The following is a 26854-nucleotide window of genomic DNA, read 5'->3' as shown; positions in this document are numbered from 1 at the left end:
TGTCACCCACTCTGTACCCTCACCCTAAATGGGGGTCCCCAACTCTGAATGCCCCCAGCCTGCAGATCTCCCACGCTAGCATGAAGGGGCTTACTCCACTTAGCTGGGTCACACTCCCGGGAGAAGCCGACACTGAGTTAGACTGAACATCCCCCAACAACAGTGGTCCCACTGCTGTTTGAAGGGATCTGCCCTGTCTGCTCTGAGCCCCGCCTCCTACCCACACGTGGGGTTGGGGGCTGGGCAGAGGATGGAGCCACAGGGATTTGTGGAGAGAGCTGAGTGCTGTGCCTGGCACGTCGTGAGCACAAGGAGAGGAGCTGTGGCCAGTTTTGTGTTTATTGAGGTGGATGTTGTACACTGGAACGTGCACGAGTCGTCGGTGCTGATGGGTGAATTGTAGCTGCCCCCAGGGGAGACTGTCGAACACCCTAGCCCCCAGTGGAGTCCTTATGCCCATGGACTTCCCTGCCCTGCCAGCATCCGCCATGCTGAGCTCTCCCATCATCATCTGCCGCTGGGTCCTGTCACATGTGGGTCACATGCCTTGGTGTTCAGTGGCAGTATGTCCTCCTAGTGTCAGGCTGCGTTCCTCGGGGATGTGCTATGATATATTCTGTGGATGGGGATGGAGTCGCTCCCCGTTTCTGGCTACTATGGAAGATACTGTCGGGGACATTCTCCTGGGTGTCTCTTGGCAAATGGAAGCACTGGTTTCTCCAGGACGGGGTGGACAGCAGACCCAGGGTGGGTGTCTGTGTGGCTTTCGCAGATCAGCAGTCCTGCAGCAGCTGGTCCAAGGCAGGTTCTGAGAGCCCCTGCAGAGAAGGTCACCATGAGGATGAACAGCAAGCCCCCACAGCCCCGTGTGTAGGGCCAGGTGGGACCCCGGGCCTCACTCTCTGTCTCAGTGCTGTTAGAAAGCTGGGCTCATGAGAGGTCAGCACCTGTGTCCCCTAGCACCCCAGGGGCCTTGCCAGCTAATTTGGCTGGTCCTGGAGGCAGCTCTTGTGGGGAGAACCAGGATTTGGGCCCGGTCTGCATCGCTGTGTCCAAAATCCCGTGAGGCACAGGGCCTGGATACAGCACGAAGCCCCGTTCAGGCAGTGGCTGTCATTTTGTGGTAGTGCAGCTTCCTCGCACACTTTGGGGCCGGCCAGCAGTGGATTGGGCTGGTGGAAAACCCCTAATGGCCACATCCCTGATGTGTCCTTGGGGCTTCTGCCTATGATGCCCAGAAACCCATCCTTGCAGTTCTGGACCCGCCTGTGTCCTTCCCCCTCTACCGGCCACACGGGGCACTGCACTTTCCAGGAACCCAGCATCCGTAGACAAGAGACTGTGCAGGAGACGCTCACAATCCAGGAGAATTGGGTGCACATGAGGCTGCAGGGGCTGCCATGGTACCAGCCCTCGCCAGCCCTTTCTCAGGAAGAGAGAAGCGCACAGTGCTTATCTACACTGACCTGGTAAAGTGGAAGCGCGAATCCAGATAATTCAGGCAGACCATCTTTTATTAAATACGTTAATATGTGTGAAGCCTTTAGCACAGCGGCTGGCACCTAGTAGGACCCCAGCATCCATTGGCTGCAGTCGTCATCGCTGAGGGAAAATCCCACCTGATTCCCAGATCTGTCTCTACGGAAGGTAGCCCAGGTCACGGCTGCAGGAGCTCGGCTTCGTCCTGGAAGCATGTGTCTGACCAGTGACTCTCAGCCCTCGTGAGTCAGGTCACCCAGGGAGTCCTTGATGGACCACCTGTGGGTGAGCCCGAGGCAGGGCTGGGATGGCCGGGGTCTGCCTATAAGCCGTGCCTCCTCTGCTCCCCGTGCTACCCTACTCCAGGAGCCCCCCTGGGACTGCAGGTTCCAGCATCTTCCTGAAGACAGGACTCTATCTTCTTTCCTATTCCTCAGATCTCAAGGACCCCGGTTGGGCTAACTCCCCAGCCTCGTAGAAAGCTCAGCCGGGGAGGGCCAATGGGCAGAAGGAAAATTCCCTCCTGTGCCCACCTGGCTGTCCAGCCAGGAAGGCTGCCGTTTGATGGAACATTGTGAAGGCATTTGCTTGGCTGGCATGTTAGATGCAGACAGATGAGGAATGTCGGGGGAACCTGATTTGTAAAAACAAAGTTTGGTAGGGACAGCAAAGAGCCTTTGTTCAGCTCGAGCACATAATATGTTTATAATTCTGTTGCCGTCGAAAACATCCTCCCCCCGAGCAGTTCCTTTCTGAACTTGGGATATAGTGCAGCGTCTGCAAATTCCTGCTCCCTGTTTTTCTTCGAGATGTATTTTGTTCCCAGATGAATGCTTTCCTTTCTAGAGGATGCATTGTTGCAAATGTTGACCCTTTTCTCTCACAACAGTCGTCTGACTCTATTTCCCCTTGGACGCAAAGCTCTTGGGCAGCCTGCCCGATCCCATGGGTCCTGTGCTGATGGCTGGTGGGAGGGCCCAGTCCTTCAGGCAGGGGCTCAGCTCGATCGTGCCCAGTTTGGCCGCCGGCATCCTGTGTCTGGAGAATGTGACCGGCTGTCTTATAGACTGGCCCGCGCATGCCTCTCTCCTTCACCCTGGGTGCCCGCCCCACCCACACTGAGCCGTCTTCCTCCTCGGCCCACCCGGCACCCAGGTGGGCCAGGGGCTGCAGAAGGGCTTGGGCACGAGCAGATTCCTCCTGTCGTCCTTCACCAGAACTTTCTGAGGCCCTGACTGCAGCTCTGTGCTGAGACCCAAGGAGAACACAGTCCTGTTGCCCAGAGCTCACACCATGGCGGGGGGATACCAGACAGCCAAGGCTCACGGACAGGAGAGTTGCAGACAGGGCTGCAGCCCAGACCAGGAAGGCCCTTCTGAGGGCCAGAGGGGTATCTAGATGAGGGCACAGACATAGTGTGACGAAGGGACAGCTCCCCAGGCCTGGGCTGGAACCCGGGGTTGGGAGGGGCTCAGGCTGCCCCTGGGGCTGGGAGCACCATGGGGGGGGGGGGTCTGGGTTTGCTCCCAGCTTTTCCAAAGGGGAGCCTGAACACAGGTCAGCATTTTAGACCCAGGTAGCAAGTCGCACGCAGCATGGGTGGGGTGGCCGGGCCTCAGAGGCCACAGAGAGAAGCAGGCAGACGTGGTGGGCAGAGGGCGCGTCTCGGTCCAGGAGGTGCCCACCAGCTTTTGTCCTTGTTCTTTTGTCTATCGGCCCCTTACCTGTTACACGCCAAGGTCAGGCTGTTCCCAAAGCAGAGTGGGTGTTTCCAAGACCAGAGGCCGGGAGTGGGGTGTGGGAAGCTCATCCCTCATGCCCAGGTCCCTCCCGGAGGACACACAATGGGACGCTTGTGGTTTTGCTTGGGCTGCAGCGTCCCGTGGGGGAAGAACTCGTGTCTCCTTGAGCAGTTGCAGAGTGGATTGCATAGTGGTGCAGATAAAATCCACAAAAATGTGTCCTTCCTCCCCCACAGTGCGTCTGCGCATGACACCCTCTCCTGGAGGGTGTGGGAGGAGGGGAAGGCTCCCTGCACCAGGGCAGGCCCCACCCCAGCCCCCCAACCCAGCCTCCATGGCAGCTCCCAGGAGCTCACCCAGTGCTGGGTCCTTGGCCCCAAATGCCAGGAGACCTGAGTGTGGTTTGCACCATGAGTGGAGGCTCTTAGGCTCCCTGTTGATTATCTCTTGTGTCTGAGTGCTGTCCCCAAGAGACTCGGGGATGGGGAGATGGAGGAAGCAAGGGAGATGCCCTGGGGCTGGAAGGAGTGGCCTTGCAGTAGGGAAGGCCCAGGAGAGCTGGGAATGACCACGTGCCCCCAGGGCTGGAGACTGGTTTCTGAGTCACTTTACAGTTTACATTCGGTTCTTAGGTTAGTGGGCCCCCAGGGCTCAGAGGAGAGGTGGCCTGTCACCTGCAATGGTAGACACCAGAGCAGATGTGTGCGCTCCCTTGGGGGAAGTCCCGCCCCACCATCCTGCCCTAGGGCCGGGTATGGGCATCACAAGGGAGGTGGTGGGAAAGGCCCCAGGCAGCCAGGCCAGCGCTGGAAGCCCACAGGGACAGGGCAGAGACACTTGTCCCCAGAGGGTCTGGGTCTCAAGGTTGGCTCTCCTTGGGCAGATCCCTTCACCTCCTGGAGCCTCAGTTTCCTCATCTGTGAAATGGTGGCAATGGCAGCAGCTGCCTCAGGGCCCTTGGGGCCATCTCTCGCTGTCTTCAGGCCCCTCAGAGCAGCCCTGAGCGGGGCTGTGGTCCATCGCATGGAGGGGACAGGCATATCACATGCTCCCAGGCCCAGCCACCCCCTTATGGGAGGACTTAAGGGCACTTGTGACAGAGCCTGGCTCAGAGTGACTCAGGGTCACACGGGACCACAGGACACTGTGACCAGGGGCCTGCTCAGGGCTGGAGTTCAGTTCTCCACACCAGTTGCCTGTGCCCCTGGAGACGGGACAGGGCCAGGCAGGGCAGGGCCATTGCCTGGTGGCCAGTGCCCCGTGGGCCAGTCTGCTCCTTGAGAACACCCAGAGCGCAGGTCACGCGGCAGACTCAGCAGTCCCCCTCTGCCACCAGGAAGGACTGTGGTGATGGAACCACGGTCGAAGGAGGGTTGGCTGTTATTTCCTGTGTGCGTTCTTTGATAGTTTTTAATTGAAGCCTTTCTGCTGGCCCTGCAGGGCTCTCTGCTAACTTAGCATCCAGAGTCTTAACAGGATGGAAGTTACAGGCTCTGGTGAGCTGGCCTCCCCCTCCAGGATGAGAGCGAAGGTCCCACAGCCACCCTGGGCCTCTGGATGGTGCCGGGGAGCCGTCACTGTGCTTTCTCCCGAGCCCGCTAAGGGCACCGGGCACTCAGAGCCCACTGACCAGACGGGACTCAGAGCCCCGTGGCCCCATGGCGTGGGCAGCCCGTTTCACAGTGCAGGAGCCCGAAGCTGAGCACTTGCTCTCTTGGCCCATGATTGTGAAGCAGGATCTGAGGCCATAGCTGCTCCATGTCGTCCGTGTCCATGAAGCACAGTGGAAACCAGGGAGGTCTGACGCGGATGGCGTGAGGCCCGCCTGGTCCCTGTCTGCAGAGAGTGTCCTGGGTCTGCCATAGCAAATGGCACAAACTGGGGGGCTTAAAACAACGGAAACGTGTCCTCCCACAGTTCCGGAGGCCAGAGTCCAAAACCAGGGCACACTGCCGCTGACACCTGTAGGGAGGCTCCTTCCTGCCTCCTCCAGCTTCCGGTGGCTCGTTGGCCTGTGGCACTATCGCTCATCTCTGCCTCCGTGCTTATGTGCCTGCTTCCCACGACTGTCTCTCTGCTTCTCTGTGTCTTAGAAGGACACTCATGGGATTTTGGGCCCCCCATCCATGATCTCATCTCAAGGTCCTTATCTCAGTTACATCTGCAAAGAGCCTTTTTCCAAATCCAGTCACATCCTGACGTTCTGATGGACATGAATTTGGGGACACTATTTAGTGCACTGCATGACGTAAGTGACCATCATGTTGAACCCCAGGGGATTCAAGTGGGATGGAGGCGGAAGGTTCCGGCACGGTGGATGCTCCCCCTGTTTGGGGAATGACTTTCCCCTCGTCAGCGTCCTGAGTCCTGTCCCAGGAGGGGTGCCCGTGGGCCATGACGGGAGGGAGAGCAGTGGGTGGGGCGGGGCAGGCCCAGTCAGCCCAGATGCTCTGGGATTTCCTCTAGCTGCCTCCCAACCCCCATCTCCAGATGGGGGGTGTCAGTGGGCTGCGGTCCCATGCCCAGGCCCAGGCAAGGCCCTGCTGAGCATTCAACCAGGTCTTCCTCCATGCAGAGGCCTGGCGTGGTCCCAGGAAACAGGGACTGTGGGGAGCCCTTGTCCTCTGATTCAGGAGCCGAGGGCTGGGGGGCAGGACCACTCCTGGTCCTGTCCCTCTGTGCACCTGGCCGCTGGGTACCCTCCCAGGCTTCTGTGCACCAGGAGGCTTCTCCGAGAGTGGGGGTGCCCCCCGGGGTCGATGGTTCCCATGGCTGTGTCTGCATGACACAGAGATTTGGGCTGCTTTTCCCTGAAGTCAGATCCCCAGGGCCCTTTGAACGCTCCAGCCCCCGTCACCCTGGCTCTGCTTGGTTCCCAAGGCTGCTGTGACATTGCGATTTGCCGGAGGGCCTGGTCTCTGGCTGTGTGCTAGCTTTCTCATTCTTGGCAGCCTCCCAGAGGTGCCGTCAGTGGCTGCATTTCAGGGCGAGGCGAGGAGAGGCAGCCTCGAAGGAGACGGAGCTTAGGGGCCTGCCCGAGGGCACATATGGATGCCCCGAGGGCTAGGACCTGCCTGGGGGGCATGCTGCCTTCTGCCTGGGCAGCAGGTTAGAGGCAGCTTTGAGATCTGCAGAAAAGCCCCAGGGAAGGGGCAACAGCCCAGGGAACCCCACGGTGTGACAGGAACCATGGGTGTCCTACTGTGGGACCCCCCTGGTCCCCATGGGAGGGCCTGCACTTCTCTGTCGTCCATCCTGACCGCTTTCCGGCTGTCCTCCCAGTCGCCGGGGCCCCCTGATGACAGGGCCTAAGTGAGGAGCTCGGCAGTCGTGGGGCTGTTGCATCCCTTCCTCCCGTGTCCGCCGGTGCCTGGATTTCTGTGCCGAAACAGCGATGAAGCCCTGGCTCGGGGTCCAGGGGAAAGAAGGCTGCGGGCAGGCAGCATGTGTGCCCTGGCCTTGGGGAGTGGTGGCACGTGGGCCAGGCATTTGTCACTCGCCCTCTAGAGCAGGGTCTCTGCTTGGCACTGTTGCATCGGGGACTGTCTGCTGTGGGGGCCACCCCATGTGTTCCAGGTTGTGGGGCGGCACCCCTGGCCTCCACCCACTACATAACTCCCACCCCAGCTGTGACAGCCCCATGTGTCTTCCGATGTCCCCACATGTCCCCTGATTGCTGGGGGCAGGTAGGTTATTGAGAACCACCGTTGTGGAGTCTAGAATGTACCTTCTTCTCGGGAAGGAGCGTGTCTCCCGTCTCTGTCCCGTGGTGGCTGCCAGGCCTGGAGCAGCTGCTGATGCGCATCGTTCAATGGAGGTATGGCTGCCTCCCCAGCTTCTTGCTGCCCTGGAGACGGGCAGGCGGGCCCTCCCTCCAGCTCTCCAAACCCCCCTGAGCCCACCTGCTGTGAGGGCTCCAGCCCCGGCAGGACAGCCAGAGCCGCTGCCCCTGGCGGTCACCCCTGAGCTCCTTCAGGCTGCGCCAGCCCTGTGGGGGCCAAGCTGAGCACTGCCCAGAGCCAACAGTCCTGGCGCCCGTGTTGTGGCGCCCATCAAGAGAAGGGGCAGTGCGATCGGCCAGCGTTTGGTCGGGTGCCCGTTGGAGCTCCGGGTCTTCAATCCAGGCCAGTGTCCAGCACAGGCTGAGGCCAAGCAAACCAGGAGCTCTGCCATGGGGGCGCGTGTGCCACCCACTCTCGGGGCAGTTCACTCTCAGATGCCTCCCTCCGTCCCTGGTCTGAAGTGGGGCACACTGTGTCCATGGGAGGCAGGAGACAGAATGAGGTGACAGGGCAGGGGTACAGCTCAGAGGAACTTGTGGTGGGTTGATTGGGGCCCAAAGCAGCCAAATCCTTGGCCGAGCTTTGCCTGCTCTCCCCCCCACCCCCCACCCCATGTCAGGAGAGAAGCAGGAGGTCTGCTGGCTGCCCTCAAGGCCACGGTGTCAGGGGGCCGTCCCTCCGTGCTCCTGGATGTCTGCTTTCCTCCAAGGGACATCAGGAGGGAGGCCCCAGACAGCTGAGGGAGGTCCCGGCAAGACAGCGAGATTCTTCAGTCTGTGTTTGCCCAGAGCAGCTAGTGTTTTCTTGGGGTTTCAGAGGCTGCAAAATCAAGCTGTCGATCCCAGGAAATACCGCTATGGCAGAAATTCTGTCCCCAGCATGGCCATCCCAGGGAGACAACTGCGTTAATATGTCAGCACTCTGAGCCGGGGACCACAGAGCCGAGTCACCCCTTCATGAGAACATCGAAGCTGCCCAGGCCTCAGGGCAGCTGTTCTTACCTGAGATCCCCAGACCGATCTCAAGCCTCGAATTTTATCCTCAGCGAGAACAGCAGCCGTCGCCCTGCACAGCAGGGTCTCACACACACATACACAGAGACACAGACACACTGTGTCGCTAATTCAGGATCATGCTTGAGGTGGGAGCCAGTTTTAACAACTGCCCCCAAACCCATATCCCAGCATATGCGAAGAGAAATTCAACTTGAATAATAAACAGGAGATAGAAAAGCAGATCCTAATGGGAAAATGGGGCAGGTTAATGAGGAAATTAAAATTCAAGACAAATGTGCATTACCTGTGAGGAACCTTTACTGTGAAAGACCTTTAGTGCTCCAGTGGGTGCAGGAGCCTGGCCTGGCAGCGCCCTTCGGGGGTCCTGATCTTTCGGAGATCTGGGTAGGGGGAGCCGTCCTGGGTGGCCTCCCCTGGGTTCTCAGGGGCACCCGCAGCGTCCCGGGAGAGCAGCAGGCCTGAGGTGGCAAGGACTCAAGCTCATGCATGCGGTACCCGGAGGTGAGACACGCCAGCCCCGGCCTTCACAGGAGCTGTCCTTGTGGTCCCAGACCCCTGCTGCATGCTGGCAGGTCCCCATGTCCCTGGGCAGGTAGCCTGAGCCTCAGTTTCCCCAACTATAGGACAGATGCTCCTCCCCCTTCCCCACAGCCGAAGTATGTGGGCAAGGCCCTGGGACGTGCAGGGCTCTGCAAATGTAAAGGAATACACATTCCAGAACATTCCATGGGGGAGCAGCTGGGAGGGAGCCCTCTGCTGAGGCACTGTTGAGGGGTATGCCATCCTGAGCTGGCTCTCTGCACTGCCCCCACCCGCCCGGCCTGCTGACCACCCTGTGACCGGGCAGTGCCAGCCCCGGGCCTCCAAGACAGGTCATGTGCAGGCGTCAGGTCAGGTGAGGTGCCAGCCGCCCTGGAGGCTGTTCTCATCACAAGACCGAGGCCTCATCAGGGGGTGGGGGCTCCGGCTCAGGCTGGAGATAGGCAGCCTGAGCACACCTGCATGGTCAGGAGAGATGAGCCCGCAGAGTCCAGGCGTCCAGAATAAGACGATGGATCCAGAAACAGGAACTCAAGGGCTCGCCTCCCTGTGTGGTGTTTGCCATAGGAAACCCAGTGCTCCCTTTGAAATGCAGGCTTCAGCTGAGTAAAATGACATGGTTTTATGGGAACCTCTCTTTCAAAGGGTCCCCTTTGCAAACCTCCACATGTACCATCACCCTGTCCTGTTCCTGGGGTGACCAAGGCTGTCATCCTTGTGAAAGGCATAGAACCCCTTTGTGTCCTCCATCCCCTGTACCCCGAGGGGCCTCAGACCTACCAGCTATGGGTGACATTGACCCATGGAGCAGCCCTGGGGTCACCTCCCAGCCTGGTGCCATGGGACCTGGGCCAGCGGCTTATCAGCAGGATGAGGGCACAGACCCTTGCGTCCAGAGCCACAAGGACTCAGTTAGGAACGGTCCCCAGGGGGCCAGCCCGTGGCCGAGTGGTTAAGTTCGCGCACTCTGCTTCAGCAGCCCAGGTTTTGCCGGTTCGGACCCTGGGCGTGGACATGGCACTGCTCGTCAGGCCATGCTGGGGCGGCATCCCACATGCCACAACTAGAAGGACCCACAACTAAGATACACAACTATGTACTGAGGGGATTTGGGGAGAAAAAGCAGGGAAAACAAAAAAGAATCGGTCCCCAAGCTAATGAGCGGTCCGCATCTGACTAAGAGTCCAGCTTCTTCAGCTTTGTGCCTGACAGGCCAGCCACTGTCGGGTGGGTGGGAAGTGACCCGGGTGCCTTCGTTTCCATTGGTGTCTTTGCTCTTGTTTCAAGCCCTCCTTCCTGCAAGGCAGTCATCTGTGAAGTGCGTGTCTGTGCGCTGGCCGCCCCAGAACTGAGGGAGCCAGGAACTAGAAACCCACTGGGCAGGTGACCCTCGTCCGTGGGGAGCTGAGGGCCAGCCCACCCAACCCCTGGCCTGTGAGCGTTCCTGGACCGTTTCACAGACGATGTAACTGAGCCTCGGGAAGCACCAGAAGCTGTCCCAGGAGCTGGGGACCCTCTGAGATGCCCACGTGTCATGGTGTCTGTTGTACTGGGCTGAATGGTATCCCCCAAAACACATGTCCACCGGAACCTGTGAAAGGGACCCTATTTGGAGAAAGGGTCTGTGCGGATGTAATTAAGGTGAGCATTGAGATGAGACCATCCTGGATTCGGGCGGCCTCTCAAGGCAGCGAGGTCCTTCTGAGAGACAAGAGGAGACACAGTAAAGAAGGCCGTGTGAAGATGGAGCAGAGGCTGGAGGGATGTGGCCACAAGCCAGGGGACGCCTGGGGCCCCCAGGAGCTGGAAGAGGCAGGAAGGACCCACCCCTGGAGCCTCTGGAGGGAGTGCGGCCCTGTGACCCCTACGTTTCAGACCTCTGGCTCCAGGACTATGAGAGAAGACATCTCTATTGTCTAAGCCGCCCAGTCTGTGTCCACCTGTGAGGGCAGCCCCAGGACACTCACACACGGACCTCACTGAGCCACAGCACAGATTCGACGGGCTTGTCTGTCTGCAGGCTCTGAAACAGGGAGACTGTAGTCCCCGGGGATGCTGGGTCCTGCCCGTTCCAGGGAGAAAGGGTCAGCAGAGAAGTGGACTAAGCCATCCAGACCCCACCCCACTGTGTCCAGGAGCCCAATACCTTGTCCATCTGGTTTACGGACCACGGCTGAGATGCCCGCGTGGACACCTGTCCAGAAGGCTCTCACTAAGCAGTCCCCGGGGAGGGAGTGTGTCCTGGAGTAGGGGCACCATCCACCGGGACCGTTTCCTGATTCCCAGCAGGGTGTCGGTGCTGCCGTGGTCCCAGGACAGATCTGGGCCATCTTTGGGTCATTTTGTGCTTGCAGCGGCCTACGAGGGAGGTGGTGTTTGGAGCTGCATGGCGCAGTGGGAGGCCGGGTCAGGTTTCGCAGCTCTGGATTCTGCTGCACTAAGGGCTGCAGCAAAGCTCAAACCCACATCCCCCTGACCTGAAGGGCGCGTCACGGAGCCTGGGGGGTGACCAGGGCTGATCGGCCCCTCCCTTCTGACCTGCACCCCCGAGGAAGCAGGCCCGCCCCTGCATCTACTGTCTCTCGTGTCCCGTCTCTCAGAGTATGGACGGGCGGCTGGCGCCCAGAATGGCCAAAAGTCAGCAGAGCTGATGTCCCCTCAAGTGGACCAGGGGCCTCTCAGGGGCCACGTTTCTCCAGGTCACTGCTGCTCACTCTGCTTGCTCACCCCCAGCCCTGGGATAAGTTTGGGAAATGTGTGTACCCGGCGGCTCAGCAGGTGCATTTAATTAGTCGCAGTGGAAAACCTTCACCCCTACATTTTTGTTTGTTACTGTATTTTGCTCCAGAAACATTCCAGAACTTGAGGCGTGCCCTCTGTGCAGCACTCTCTAACCCACATTCCTTTCTGTCTGTTTGGCCTTTGCCAGGTGACATCTCCAATCTGGATCCCAAGTTCTCCTTTGAAGGTACCAACCTGGACGTGGGGAACATCGTGTTGGCGCTGTATAGTGGCCTCTTTGCCTATGGGGGATGGTAAGTTCCAGAATGTCTGGGTCCCTGGGCCTTGGGACATATAGGCTCGACCCCCAAATGTCAGAAATCTAACTCTCGGCCGTCCACAGGCAGTTTTAGAGAGTGGCAAGAGACCCTCTGGGAGCTGCTCCGAGCCCCACGTGTCCTGAAAAAGCACAGAGGGAACACATGGTAGCACTTTCCACAGCTGTGTCTGGCCCCTGAGGAGAGGGCCCTGTGGATGAACCTTGGCCGACGGGCAGAAAGCATCTGGGCCTGATGGTCCTCGGCCTCCCCCAGGAGCAGAGTGCCTGCCTGCAGCTCTCTGCTGGCACTTGCTGTCCCCCTGGGTCCCTAGCTGTGGCACTGCTCTCTGGCCGGGCTGCATAGGACCACAAGAAGGGCTGCATGGCAGGTGGGCGGGGAAGGTGCTGGAAGGCAGGTCAGGAGGTGGACAGGGATACCCTGGAGTCCACTTGGCAGGGGTGGCACCAGCAATGTGGACATTGAACCCCTAAGGGCTGCCCTTGGAGTCTTGCCCCAGGTAGCCTCTGACCCCAGCCCTCAGTGCTCAGTGATGGCGTGTGAGCAGCCGGGAAGCAGGTCTGCGAGGGCATAGGGGGAGGGGGAGTCTGCTAGACTGGGCTCCGTGTCCCCCTCGGAACAGAGTGGCCTGAGGGGTGTGGATTTCTTAGGGGAGCAGCACTGCACCCTCTGCCCCAGTGGCTCACCAAGTGGCCGGGTGGCAGGTGCAGGGATGTCCCCTCAGCCAGCCCAGAGCTGCCAGGAGGGGCTCCCTGAGGATTCTGTGTCCTTTGTCCCTAATGACTGGGAGGAATGTATAAGTAACCTCTGCTCTCTAAATTCTAGGAATTACTTGAATTTTGTCACGGAGGAGATGATCAACCCCTACAGGTAGGCGTGTATGTACAGGCATTCTGTTACATGACGTGAGGTGCACGGAGGGAGAGGTCTGGCTCTCCAAGCCTGTCCCTGGGCCCAGCCCAGCCGCGGACAGAAGCAGGGCAGGGTCAGTGGGAGGGGCCTTGGGGTTGGATCAGGCTGGGGGGTGGTTTCTGGGCTCACACTGGCCACATGGTGGCCATGTGCTCTTGGACAGAAGCCCCATCAGAATGTGCAGGAATCCCCGTTTCACAGACATGCCCCTCCTGTTCCTTCCAGAAACCTGCCCCTGGCCATCATCATCTCCCTCCCCATCGTCACCCTGGTGTACGTGCTGACAAACCTGGCCTACTTCACCACGCTGTCCACTGAACAGATGCTGACGTCGGAGGCCGTGGCCGTGGTAAGACACCACCTGCCAGCATCCGCCCGGGTCTCCTTGAGGCCAGCCCTGCCGCCTCCGAGCCCGTGATGCAGAGCAGACAGGGCCCGTCGTCTGTAGTGGACACATTTTTCAACTCGGAGGGCTTGAGCTGTGCTTTGCCAAGCCAGCCAGAAGTACAGCGCTGGTTCTCACCCTGCTGTACTAGTGAGGATCGAGGGGACTTTAAAGTGCTGCTGCCCCGGCCGCACCCTGGCCAGCTTTAAATTGGTGCGTCTGTGGTGGTGCTGGCATTGGCCGCCTTTAAAGCCGAGGGCTGGACGGCTCTCCCCCTCTGCCCGGGTACACCCCGAGCCGCCTCTGGGCAGTCTGGACGCAGGGTTCAGAGTAGGGGCGGCAGCCCCACGGTGGCAGCCGGCTGAGCGCCTTGTCAGTCTCCCAAACCAAGCAGGGTAGGGCCCCAAATAGAACCAGCAGGCTTGCGAATGCCTGCCTGGTGGATCCAGTGGGCTCACCCCCCGCGGTGTCCTCTCACTTTGGCAGGCGAGGGTAGTGCTTGCCCATCCCAGCTTCTGAGTAAATACTCACTGTCTTGCACTGGGCCGGGTGCTGGGGACCCAGCCAGAGGCAGCTGCCTGTGCTCGGGGGGCAGACTCACGGGTGGGGAGAAGGGCTGTGCACACAGTGGACCTGGGGGCATGCCAGGACAGAAGGGCCTGAGGAAAGTGCTAGAACCAGGGGCCGGGAGTGGGACACGGGGTGTGTTCTGAAGAAGGTCCTGTCCCTGGGACACCCCCAAGTCCAGACCCCGAGGAGTCACTGCGTGTGCCGAAGCCTCATGATGAGCTGGCGGGAGGGCCGTGCAGACAGAGGTGGGCCGGGTGGGCTGAGGCTGGGCCGTGGGGACGCGCACTGTCCAGGGGGAGAAGGTGGGGCCTCCGAAGTTGGAGCCGCAGGCAAGCGTGCTCATGTTCAGCGTCTGTCTAGGACTTCGGGAACTATCACCTGGGTGTCATGTCCTGGATCATCCCTGTCTTCGTGGGCCTATCCTGCTTTGGCTCCGTCAATGGGTCCCTCTTCACGTCCTCCAGGTGAGCCCCAGGTGGGGACCGCCCTCCTGTCACCCAGGTTCTGCGGGAGCAGGAGCAGAGCCAGGTGACCGGCTGAGCTGGCAGGGCGGGCAGCCGCCGCACACGGCTTTTAACCTGTGCTCTGGAAGCGTTGTGTGTTATGCTGAGTAACGTATAGCTGTCAAAACCTTGAAGTAATACAGAAATAAAGGAGCAGTGAACTCTCCCCCACCACTCCAGTCCCCTGCCCAGAGGTGACACAAATGCTGTGTCCTTCCAGACTCTCTCATGGGTACATTTTGCACCCTGCCAGGGGGGCTGGAGGTGAGGAAGGTGGCTGAGTTCTCTCTTTGCCAGCTGAGTCATCAGGGTCACCAAGAGGCCACGGCAGGGACCCCAGCCTTCGTGCACGGGCCCTCTTTGCTCCCACCCTGCCTGGGGTTGCACGGGCACATGACTGACTGCCTGCTCCTCTGTCCACAGGCTGTTCTTCGTGGGGTCGAGGGAGGGCCACCTGCCTTCTATTCTCTCCATGATCCACCCGCAGCTCCTGACGCCCATGCCCTCCCTCCTGTTCACGGTAAGTCTGTGGTGCCGTCCACGGTCCCCTGTCCCTGGGAGGATCACAGCAGATTGAAATGGAGACTGCACTGTCCCTCAGAGATCGTTTGGGGGGCTCCCCAACGGAGGGGACAGGGAGGGAGGCTGCCTGTCCCGTGTGCGTGACACCCGTCCCAGCTTTACCTGGTGTCCACTGGGCTGCAGACCGAAGGCAGAGACTGAGATGCAGATAGTGAACACGAGCGTTTCCTTGCATTGTGGCCTCTGCTGCCGCTCCGCAGAACACCAAAGGGCACTAGGTTTGTTTTTTCAAAGTTTTTAATTCCAAAAACAATACATGGTCGCTGTAAAGAAACTTCAGACAGTCTGGAAGTGTGCGAGGCCAAAGCCCCATTCTCCCAGGGAACTGCTGAGTGTCGGCAGCCTCCTTTGCTCTGTGCCTCTCTAGAGCCTCGTGGGTGTGTTTACAGGTGTGTGACACACGCGGGGTTTGTTTTTTTAATTGTTCACATTGCGTGCGTTTTCTTCAGCTTGTTTACGTCTTTCCATGCCAGTACGTGCGATCGTGTTAGTTCTCTGTTGCTGTGTAATAAATCGCCCCAAAATGCAGCGGCCTGAATGGAAAAGATTGATTGCCTCTCAGTTTCTGCGTCAGGAGTTTGGGGCTGGGTGGCCCTGGTTCAGGGTCCCTCAAGGGGTTGGTGATCAACACAGCGTTGTGGCTGCCGCCCCTGCTGAAGGCTCAGCCGGGGCTGGAGGAGCCACTTCAGGACGAGAGGCCTCGGTTCCTCAGGGCGTGGCAGCCAGCTGCCCCGGGGCCAGTGAGCCAAGAGGCACAGCGGGCAGAAAGTCGTGTGCGTGTCTTCTGTGACCTGCCTTGGAAGTCATGCTCCGTTGTTTCTTGTCTCGCTCTGTTTGTTGGCAGCAAGTTGCTAAGTATGGCCCGACACAGAGAGAGGTTCCACCTCGTGAAGGGAGTGTGTCGAATAATATTTGGACAAGTTTAAAACTACCACAGGGTGCAGTCTCCGTTTGGAAGCCGCTCCGCGGTGTTCATGGCGCAGTGCACGGTGGCTCATTTGGTGACCCCGCAGAGGGCGCCTGGGCTGCTTCCCGGCGTTGCTCCTGCTGTTGGTGGTGCCTTCACCTCTGTGAGGTCCACGCAGCTTTGCCATTTTCCCATTTGCACCTGCCTCTGCTACCTGAGAAGTTGCGTATTGCTCAGCCCAGGGCTTCCTCTGAGGCAGGAGCGAGTGGGGCGGTGGGCTGGCCCCGCGGTGGCCCGGAGTTGGCGCGGCCTCCGAGGGCTCAGCTGGCCCGGTTTCTCGGCTCGCAGTGCATCATGACCCTGCTCTACACCTTCTCCACGGACATCTTCTCCGTCATCAACTTCTTCAGCTTCTTCAACTGGCTCTGCGTGGCCCTGGCCATCGCGGGGATGCTGTGGCTCCGCTACAAGAAGCCGGACCTGGAGCGGCCCATCAAGGTGAGGGCCTGGGCAGCGGTCAACCCTGGGCTGGTGGGGGCTCGCAAGGTCGTGCGCTTGAGCAACAGGGTCCTAGTGTCCTTCAGGGCCCTGGGTCACGAGGCAGCACCCACACCGCCTTGTGCTTCTGCCCCTCCTGGCTTGTGCCTTGGGCAAGCCACCGTCCCTCTCTGAGCGACTGTCCCCTCTGCAGACCAGGGCAGTTCTGGTGAGAACTGAGCAGGATGCACATGTGAACGCGCTTCTGAGCTAGATGTGGGGGGGCATGATTCAACTGACAAATATTTATTGGAAGTCTCTTGAGTGCTAAGCGTATGGTTCCAGGTGCTGGGGTCCATCCTAGGACAAAATAGAGCCCCCAGATCCCTGCCCTTCTAGAGTTTATATTCTAGCAAGACGTGAAAAGCAGGACATAAGAAACCTGCAGCACTGGGTGGGCAGGGGATGGGGGGCAGGCAGGCAGGGTGATGGGCCTGACTGGCCTGGGTCAGCGTTGGGCAGGACAGCCGGGGGACGGGGGGCATTAGAAGGGGGCATGTGGGCAGAGGTCCCATGTCAGCCTGGCACGTGGTAGGCTGTGTCTCATGTCAGCCTGGGCACATGGGGGCCATGTCCCTGTCATCCTGGGCATGTGGTGGCCTGTGTCCTTGTGGGGCAGAGGGATGCACAGTCTGGGCTGAGCAAGTGGGGTCCTTCCTCACCTTCATCTCCCGGGGAGTCATGCCAGTGTGTAGACGGACGGTTGATTCTGTGTAGACAAACTCCCCCAGCACAAGGCACAGTGGATGTGGAAGGGGATCAAGCCTTTGTGGAGCCTGGGCCGGGCTGGCTGTGGGCACTGCTGTGGCTCGTCTGCTGTGACCTCTGTGGGTGGGCCTGTCTGCCCGGGGCTGTGCAGACTGTGGTTGGCCTGTCCATGAAGGGCTCTCTGAGAAGGCGGGCGCTCCTTGCTTGTTCATGGGCAGACATAGTCTCCCCAGAAGCACCGACTCCTCTTCAGGCGGCCAGAGGGAGGGGTGCTGGGCCAGGCTTTCTGCCTTGTGTGATGGGAACCAGAGAGGCCGACCCTCCATGACCTTGGGAAGCCTCGAGGGACCAAGTTGTCCGTTCACCCTTCAGCACTGTCTGCACTTTGGGTAATTGTTGGCTAAGCTGTGTGCTGAGTGAGGGAAACGGAGAGCAGGGTGAGGTGTCTGTTCTCAAGAGGCCCTGGCCTCGTGCCAGGCTGACTCAGAAGAAACCAGCGCAGGTCAGATCCTGGTAAATGCTGGGAGAGCACGACAGGCAATGTGACAGCCCTGGGAGGTCAGCGCCGTTCCTGGACCAGGCGGGGGGCAGGAGTGGGCTCAGAGCAGGTCATGAGGTGCACTCTTGGGGGCCCATGGGAGAGGCTGGGTGGGCCCAAGAGAGAGGGCCACTCCAGCGAGAGCAGGAGGGTGGTGGGCATGCAGCGCTGCCAGGGTGGGCAGGACTTGTGACCAAGAGGACGTAGGAGGTATGGGAAGGAGGTGATAGATGACCGACAGCCCCGCCTCAGCTCCGGGCCGATGCCCATCATTCTGCCCTCCGGCCCCAGGTGAACCTGGCCCTCCCGGTGTTCTTCATCCTGGCCTGCCTGTTCCTGATCGCCGTCTCCTTCTGGAAGACCCCTGTGGAGTGTGGCATTGGCTTCACCATTATCCTCACCGGCCTGCCTATCTACTTCTTCGGGGTCTGTTGGAAAAACAAGCCCAAGTGGCTCCTCCAGGGCATCTGTGAGTACCTCCTGGGCCGCAGCCCAGTAGCCTGGCAGCCGGGCCTCGCTCCGTCCCTGCCCTGGGCTCCCCAGCGCCTGTCCCCAGAGCAGCCTGTCTGCTGCTCTCATCTAATCCCCCAGCCGGGGGTGGGGCAGTTACAGCATTGACCGAGGGTCCGGGCTCTTGGCGTGTCTGGCAGTGATGTCTGGCCCACAAATTTTAAGGATAGACGCTCAGCTTGGCCCCAGCTAATCTCAGAACAAGGGGTTCCAGAAGACCAGGCTGCTTTGGCCAAGTAACGAAATCTCACTGTCTGTTGCCAGCTTAAACACAGCCGGCCAACCTAGAAAGGCAGAGGGGGAGGAACAGGGTGTCAGCACCTCCATCGCAGGGTCCATTTACAAGCCACGTTAGGGCCCTGTACTGAGACCGCTGTTAATGTGACAGGCTCCTGGAAAAGTCAGTGGTGTCTACAGGCCTTCACCCTGATCACAGCTCCCGAGTGGCTCTTAAAATCCCCAGGATGGCGATTGGCACCTGGCCGGTCACTCGGTCATTTCAGTAGAACTTTGCTTCCTGCCCAGACCATAGGTGCCCAGTTCATCGCCTTTCAGAACACACCAAGGCCTAAGGCGGGAGCACCCCAGCCTGCAGTCAGCCCCAAGAGGCAGTGCTTGCAGAGGACCATGGGTGACAGGTGTTCACCTGGGCCCCTTGCACAGACCCACCTGCCCTGTCCCCCTGCAGGACGGCAGGCGTGCACCCACCATCCAGCGGTGGGCATGCTTGCTGCCATCCTGGGTGTCTGCCAGGCAGGGGCCCAGGTGTGGACCCACAGGAAGGGCCTGTCAAACGGTCCTCCAGCAGCGGGACCTGTTACCCCATTGTCACTCCCGATGATCCTGGGGTTCTGTGACAGGGTGGGGGCAGAGCCAGCCCCTGCCTGTTGCCGAGTTCCTCGACCACACCCCCTGGGTGACTTAGAGTCACAGCAGACACACAGCACTTCTCTCTTCTAACCAGGAGTGCAGGCTGGCGCCCACCGCAGGGAGGCCCGCGGCCTCAGTGTACCAACGCACGAGTCAGGAGGCTTCGTGTCAAATTCTGGGTTTCTGGCTTCTCTTACCCCTTTGGAAGGCATGGTGATGAGGAGGGCGGGGAGCCGAAGCCACATCACTCACTGGTGCCTGGCCCCCAGGCACTTGACCGCATGAGCCCCCCCTAACTCTGCTCTCCTCTCCTCTTGCAGTTTCCACGACGGTCCTCTGCCAGAAGCTCCTATATGTGGTCCCCCAGGAGATATAAGCGAGAGGAGCCGAGACCCTGCCAGACAGAAAATGCACAAAGATCGTTTTAGGACATCTTACCCACTTAGAAAGCGACCCCGCTCCCATCATCCAGGCAGCTCAGCTGAGCACCCCGCCCTGTCCCCCCACCAGGCCAGGCGGTCGGGGCCACTGTGAAAACTGGTACGAATTTAGTCCCAGAAGACGGACATCCATCGATACCTCCATGAGTGTGCGAGGCACGAGTGTGCGAGGCGCAAGTCTGCGAGGCATGATCGCTGCACGGAGAAGCGGCGGGGCTCCCACCGACCACAGACTGTTTGCCAGTTGGGCCCCCTCCCTTCCCACCTTGGTTTATTTGTATTATTTTTTAACTTAAGTTTTGGGTCAAGTAATGCCACAAGATGATTATTTTTTAAAGAAACGGGGCAAGGAAGCAGGGGGAGAGTCTTTCTTCCCCGGACACTGCCCACAGCCCCATGTGCCTCAGAGGGACCAGGTCCTGTCACCAGTGTGACCCGGGGCCAGGTGCCTGCACGGTGTCAGGGAGGAGAAGGATCCAGAGAGCGGAACACGTCAGCCCCCAGCAGAGTTACCGAGACTCGACCTCGAGGTGTGGACGGCGGACTTGCACTGACCGACAGACTGACAGGCGGCGGCCACGTGCACTTGGCACCCTCGTGCTTTTGTTGTTGTAGACGTAGCAACGTCAGTGAAAACCTGCCCCGGGGCTTGCATCTCTCTGCCTTAAAGACCCGAGGCAGACCCCTCCCTGGCCCCAGAGGAGAGAAGGAGAATCTCGAGGAAATGGCCACCTTCAAACAAAGGACTGGGGCTGCTGCTGCTGCTGAGCCGGCTCTGCAGAGAGAGCAGGTTCCTGGGCCTGGTGTCTGCTGCAGGGGGTTGGGGGGTGGGGCTCCGAGCAGAGGTCAGGGCAGCTGGGTGCTCCCGGAGCTCCAGCCAGCACACGCTGCCCGGGATGTGCAGAGCAGGGCGGGTTTCTGGGCTAGACACCAGTCTCGAAGGATGCTGTTGGGCTCTGACTTTGTACATCCCACCCTGGAGGTCAGCCTGTGCAAAGGCGCAAAGGCAGGAGGATGGCACACCTCCTATGGGTGGGCAGCATGCCAGGGCTGGCCCATCTGTGTCCAGTTAGGGAGCCGAGTTCTAGTTTTTTCAAAGCCTTCTACTTGAAATCTTCTAGAAACAAACACTACAAGAAAGGCAGGTGCCTCGCCACTGATGGGCTTCTCACCTCGGGCCCACAGGCAGCCCTCTCCCAGGGGCTGAAGAATTGGCCTTGCCGGCTGGACGGCAGCCCCCACAGGCCGCCTGGGGCTGGCTCCTGGCTCCTGGCCGAGGCACCATCACCTCCTCCCTACCACCTCCTCCGCCTGTCCCAGGCTCCGTTCCAGCTGTCAGGAAGCTCAATCCGACTTCACTGCTCGCACTCCGTACCTGCTCCGGAGGCCGCCCTGGCTCTCCCGGGGTCTGCCTCCAGGGAGAAGGCTGCCCAGCTACATACATCCACCCCTCCCTAGAGAGGCTGTGCTAGCAGGCTTTTGTTTCTCTGGTTCCCATGGCATGTTCCCCAGGGGAGGCAGCTGCAGCCTGGCCAGCGCGTCCCGCCACCGGCTGGCTTTCCTGGGCCGTCATTACGTCCCGGCAGCCAGCTTAGGGAGCAGTGTCATCTAAGGTCAGATCGTCTCCCTCCAGGCCCCAGTGTTAGGCACTGGTGGCCCTGCCGTGGCCTCTGCAGGGTGGACTGGGGTCCTGGGTTCCCTTTTCACGCTGAGGCGGGGGCCGGGGTGGGCCCTGAGCAGTCAAAGACAGCTCTGAGGTGCAGCTCTCCACTTCTCCCTGATGCCAGGGCCTCCACTGTGAAGGTGGGTCCGGGGCCCAGTCTGCAATTCCGGGGCTGTGTCCCCCTCCCAGCCCAGGGACCCCTCGGAAGGCGGGGGCCGCTGGGGCTGCGTCTGCGGTGCTGAGTCAGGCGGCCTGCCCCAGTGCCCTGCGGCCCCGCCGTGTCGGGTGCTGGGGAGGCAGAGATCTGGCCTTTCTGACCACTACTGACAGGTGTCCCGAGCGTTCAGTTTGCGGGATTTAGTTTTTTTGTTAAACCAAACCCTTCAGGGCACAACAAGCTAGCGTTTGTCCAGTCCTTCTGCTGTTTTGTTTTGTCCTAACGTCTCACTAATTTAAAGGATGCTGTTGGCACCATGTTTATTTATTTGCGGGGTCTGTGCCACATCAGTGCTGCGTGTGGTGAGGGCAGCAGCCGCGGGCGCCTCCGCCGTGTATAACGTGTGTGGCTTCAACGTCTCTCCCTAGTGTCCTGTTAATGGCTAACCTGTTACGATCAGCTGGTTGGGGTGGGGAGTTCTGTTTTTTTCTGTGGGTTTTTTTGTTTATTTTTAAAGAAAAACAATCAAATTCTAAGTATTTGGTGGTCTTCTGTGTTCTTTTCTTCAGCACCGACTTTGGGGAGTAGGAATGTCCTTGGGGCTGCATCCCCCAGAGGGGTCACTCATCCCACCTCTTGCATTCACTGACAGCCTCCTCGAGGTGTGGGAGGCCAGACGAGGTGGGAGGAGGTAGGAGGTGGCCGCAGCCCCTGCCTCTGGGGGTGGATATGCGCTCCATGGGTGATGAGGCTGGAGGGAGGCAAGGGGGCTGAGCTGGAATTCAGACCCACCTCTTGGGCGGGGCATTGAAGTCAAGACCAAGGAGGAGAGTGGAGAGAAGCTTCCAGGCCCCGAGGTGGGAACAACTTGGCCTCATGGGGCTAGCAATAACACAGGCCTTCGGGTGACTGGTGACTGCCAGGACCAGCACCGGTCAGCAAGGAGGCGCGTGCCAGCTTGGGGTTGGAGGGGAGGGGCGGGCCCGGCTCTTCATTTCCAGAATCCAGAATCCTAAGAATCTCATCACAGCCTGGGGGAGGGGGAGCGGAGAGGAGCAGGGCTGAGAGCCAGGGACAGCACTCACTCAATTCAGGCAAACTCCATCCCTCGAATTGGGGTTTGAATGGGGCCTTGGGTACGGGTGTGATGTGGGTATGCCAGGACAGGAAGAGCGTGTGGGGTGGCCACAGCCTGAACCATGGTAAGGCTAGGACCATCCATGGCAGCTCCAGGCGAGACCAGGCCAGGGACACAGGCTGGGCCCATGCACCTTGAGTGCTCACCAAAGGGGCTTGCACTCTATCCTGCAGGCAGCGGGGCCCCCAGACAGGCTGGCAGGGAGGGCTGCCTTGAGCCACCCCAGTGGGCAGGTGCCCTGCTGAGTGCCAAGTCCCTGGTGCAGCTACCACTTGTGAGAACACCAGGGTCACACGAGTGCACCCCTGCACACTGGACCCCACAGCCAGGCAGGCTGGGCCCCCCCCAAATAAGCACAAGTCAGAGGAATTCTCCCCTCCCCACAGGCTGGGTGGGGGCAGTGGGGATGTGGAGCCCCCCGAGTGGGCAGGAGGCTGCCTGTGCAGGCTGACTCGGTGCTCGCCTGCCTGGCTGTGCTCATGCGCCCGGGTGGAGGCCGTCTTGCCCTGGCCCCTGGTGGTCAGAGGCCCACACGGTTCCCACTTTTACCCCGGGAGCCCAGCTGAACAGCAATTCCAGGGGCAGCTCTGTGGGAGGCACAGATCACGAGGCTCAAGAGGCGCATTAAGATCCCACTTCCGTCTGTGTGGATGCAGGCAGGAAACGCGATGGAGAGAGCACCCATGTGAAGAGAATGGGAACCTCCTCAAGTCTGTCCTGTGGCCCTCGCTGGACCCGGCAGCTGGCCCTGACCCCAGCCCAGGGATAGGCTCTCCTTTCTCTGTCACTGATGGAGAAGTCTTGACACTGCAAAGGACAGTTCTCAAATTAGCTCAAGCAAACTGTCCCACACGTGCAATCAGAGAGGAGCTGTCCAGGCCAGTTCTTCCTTTCAGAGAAAGGAGGGAGAGAGGTTGAGACAGAGACGGGGGAGAGGAAGGAGAGGGAGAGATGTCCACGGGGGACCAGGGACACATTCACACAACCTACAGTTACTCGGCCCCTTGCATGGAGACAAATGCCTTTGTGTTTGGAGGGGGAGCGGGAGGAGGAGGAGGGAGGCAGGAAAATGGGATGCTGGCTGCTACAGGAGACTTCTCCCTGTGTTCCCCAAGTTCGTAGAAAATCCCACCAGGCTCTCCAGATCCACCATGTCCATGTGAGGAACTGGTGAGGGGGTTGGTGGGGTCTGACCATCATCAGTGAGGCAGGAACTCTGACACCACAGCCCCCCTTGCCTGTGCAACCAGCCAGACCACCATGAAAGCGTGGGATTTGGGCAGGCTATGGGGATGGGGGTCAGGCAAGTGGAACTGGGGTTCTGAGCTGAGTGGGAGAGGTTGGGGGTGACATCTGAGCCAAGTGGGAGAGCTCAGAAGCCTCGGGATGTCTCGAGAACCCCAGGGAGGAAGCGACGCTTACCCCTTGAGCTCTCTCTGGTCATGCTCTCGCCTCTGGACAGGAGCCCTTTCATGCATCCTGAACACTGGACGCTTCTCTGGCCTCTAAAGAGTTTGTAAGTCCCCAGTGTCCTCCGAACACCCTCCAGAGATGGTGAAGGTGGGAGGGGCCCTAAGCCTAGATTGTCGGGATCAGTCCCAGTGACACAGGCAGATCGTTGCCCCAAAGCTGCTCTCCTGCGGTTGCATAGACTGTCAGCTGTCAAAGGTTAGCAGTGTCCCTTGGGACCCAAGCACCATCCACCCTTCTGCCAGAAACTTCTCCTCAAGTCCTCCTGTGCACACGGCCACACCAAACAGGCCGTGTGCTGCCCTTTTCACTTCCTAAGGGCTGGTTCCGGCAAGACCCAGTTCTTTCCCTCCAGCTGAAAAATTCTGCAAATAGGAACTCAGTCGTGTGATTAAATCAAACACAAAACAGTCGAGGCAAACAAACTGTTCATAAAACCAGTCTCTACCAGTTTCACTGAGAACAAATGCTCTCTGGGTCAAAGAGGGGCATGGAAGTTTCCAGAAGTTCCCCCTCCTGTGATGGCCTCTGTGCAGGCTGGCTGGAGAATGTCTCTTACCCCTCAGAGGAGGCCTCCGGGGCCCAAAATCGAGGCGTGGGTCTGGCCCTGCCCACTTGGCGGTCACCACCCCTCCAAGCTCTGACAGGTGGTGGCCGCCTGTGCTCACCGGAGCCCCAGGCAATCCCACTGCCCTGATCCAGGAGAGGCTGCCTTAATTCCTCCGACAGCTCCAGACTCGAGGTTGGGAAAGAGGTGTGTGGGCAAGTCCAGGGCAAGGAGCGGATCAGGGCTGGACTGGGTCTCCCCACCCAGCGTGCAGACTGGGCTGCTGATCCCCATGCGAGTTCTGCCGCACCCACTGTGTCACACACCCTAGAGCTGATTTCTCCAGTTAGTGAACATCTGCCCCGTGTTTCCACAGTGCCATGCTTTGTCCTTCTGGGCAGCCAGGGCCATGGGATGGGTCCCTGGACGTGACTGCCACCCTGGTCCTGCTCCTCCAGCTGTGGCGCCGTTTCTCCAGGCTTCGGACACCCTTGGGGACAGCCCTGCATGGCTCTTAAAGAGCCACCGGGGTGGAGTCTTCAGACCCCGTCTGTTCCATTAAAGGCACTCCTATTTTATTTCTGGGCTCGGCTTGGTCCCTGGAGTCAGGCTGTGAATTCCACAGGGAGGAACGTGTCCAGTATACACCAGATCTGGACTGAGTAAGGAGAGAGTTCATGGGAATGAATTATTGCAGAGGGGCTGGACCATCACCGCTGGGAGAACACGGCTCTGACGTGAGATGTGCAAGCATTTCGGGGCTCAGGCAAAGGGTGTCCCTTCGGTAGGGAGAACACAGTCACACCCACATGGCACTGGTCCTGGGGTCTTCCTTCAGACCCCCTCAGAACTGAGGGAAAGATTGGAGGCTGGGGCAGGGTGAGGGCAGCCTGTGGGGCAGTGGATAGACAAGGGTTTTCCTGAGGCCGACCTGGTCCACAGGGGCTGTCTGCTGGTTCGGGCTGAGGGGCCAAGACCAGGGGTCTGGGGAAGGAGAGAAGCCAACCTAGAGTTTGGTTAACGAGCATCTTGTTCCAATGGGTCAGTGGGGACGAGCAGTTCAGCCCATCACAGCTGAGGCACAAGGGGAGTTTGAGGGTCACAGGTAAATGGGGGCATTGTGAGTGTCCTCTGGTCATACGGGGGTGGTGGTCTGCATGGGCTGTGTGCAGAACACAGCAGGAGGGGAGTTCTCAGCCTTCGCTCTTTTCCCAGGTGGCGGGCTTGGTGGAGTGCAGCTCTGTCTGCCTGAAGACGGGTTCATCTGTTCTGCTGCACCTGGGCACACCTGTAGCCTCTCCCGCTCTCCCCCACTGCTGACACCCCTCCTAGGGCCATAGATGAGGAGATCCTGGCCTTGCTTCCTTCTGTTTGTTATGAGATCCTGCTGGCCACACACCCTGCGGTTACGGCAAGCTGAAATGGACACCATGCCTCTCTGCCCAGAGCTTCCTGTCCAGTCGGGGAGACAGACGTTCACCCAATAACCCCATGCACGTGTGGCTTCCCACTGTAATGAGCGTTCGGGGTTGAAATTAGACACCAGAATGGATGCAGCAGTAAAAATAGCCTGAAGTGTGAGAACCTTCTAAAACTGACCGTGGTGATGGTTGCACAACCCTGTGAATATACTAGGAACCGTTGCCTTGTACACTTGACGTGGATGAATTGCACAGTGAATTATGTCTCAATAAAGCTGTCCCCCCCCAAAATAAAGAAAAAAGGTAGAAGACACATCTTAAGAACAGTGTGTACAGCGAGGTACAGAAAGGTAGACAGAGTATGCCACCATTTCCATTAAAAGGCGGGGCAGGGGGCCGGCCCAGTGGCACAGCAGGTAAGTTTGCACACTTCACTTCTGCTGCCTGGGGTTCACAGGTTCAGATCCCGAGCGCAGACCTATGCATTGCTTATCAAGCCATGCTGTGGCAGGTGTCCCACATATAAAACAGGGGAAGATGGGCACGGATGTTAGCTCAGGGCCAGTCTTCCTCAAAAAAATAATAAAATAAAATAAGTAAGTAAAAAATAATGGGGAAGAAAGAGTCTGCAAAAGCATTGCCCTGTCCGAATGTGGAAGGTCTCTGGGAAAGCCTCGCAGAAACCGGTAACCTCGGGTCCCTCCAGGTGGCGACCTGGATTACCTGCGGATGGGACAGGAAAAGCTTTTCCACCTTGTACCCTTTTGTTCCTGTTGAATTTTGAATCACGTGGACGTTTCACCCATTTACAAAAACAGTACTTTTTGGATTCACTTTTAGAAGTCCGCACGCTCTCTGGGACGCTGGCCCTGCTCTGAGTTTTGATCCAAGCCAGTGGGCATTCGCTGTGCCGTGCACATGAGATTCACGCACTCTCCCACAGGAGTTTTTTAGGTGTGCCCCCACTCTTTCCTGCCTGGCGTTCACCTGGATGTTGCCGAGCGTTCCAGATTTGCCCTGCAGAGCCCAGGACCCCGCCCATCTGAAGACAGGGATGTTGGCGTCCCTTCCTCTCTGGCCCTGGGACCCCCGCTCATAGGGAGCCACACGTGAGGATCAGGGGTCCCCGACGTAGCAGACACAGGAGGGACGAGGAACTCTTGTCTCGGCAGACTCCAACGCTGGTGGGGAAGGTAGGGCAGCATCCGGGCGATCACAAGGACCTAGGGTCACTCAGCCTGCCCGCTTCCTGCCTTCTGAGGGCTGGAGCCTCGAGTGCAAGCAGGGAGAGCACTTTAGGCACCAGATGCCTCTGAGACATCAGCAAGCCCGGACTCACGGCTTCCGTGAAGCCCGGACTCACGGATTCACTGAAGCC

General features: G+C 59.4%; 1 protein-coding gene across 2 annotated transcripts in view; it reads left to right on the top strand.

Moving 5' to 3' along the window:
- The window catches only part of SLC7A5 (solute carrier family 7 member 5), a 32844-nt gene extending 11405 nt beyond the window's left edge, over positions 1-21439 (top strand). For both annotated transcript variants that reach the window (XM_046683423.1, XM_046683422.1), the window contains 8 exons: positions 11489-11594; positions 12444-12488; positions 12756-12879; positions 13846-13949; positions 14412-14508; positions 15826-15975; positions 17552-17729; positions 18961-21439. In XM_046683423.1, the coding sequence (XP_046539379.1) occupies positions 11489-11594; positions 12444-12488; positions 12756-12879; positions 13846-13949; positions 14412-14508; positions 15826-15975; positions 17552-17729; positions 18961-19016 (860 nt within the window). In that variant the 3' untranslated portion in view covers positions 19017-21439. The remainder of the gene's footprint in view (positions 1-11488; positions 11595-12443; positions 12489-12755; positions 12880-13845; positions 13950-14411; positions 14509-15825; positions 15976-17551; positions 17730-18960) is intronic.
- Positions 21440-26854: the final 5415 nt, after the last annotated feature.

This window comes from Equus quagga, chromosome 13 (assembly GCF_021613505.1).
Source record: "Equus quagga isolate Etosha38 chromosome 13, UCLA_HA_Equagga_1.0, whole genome shotgun sequence".
NCBI lineage: Eukaryota > Metazoa > Chordata > Mammalia > Perissodactyla > Equidae > Equus > Equus quagga.
The sequence above is the reverse complement of the archived record's forward strand: the minus strand, read 5'-3'. Positions and strand labels throughout refer to the sequence as shown.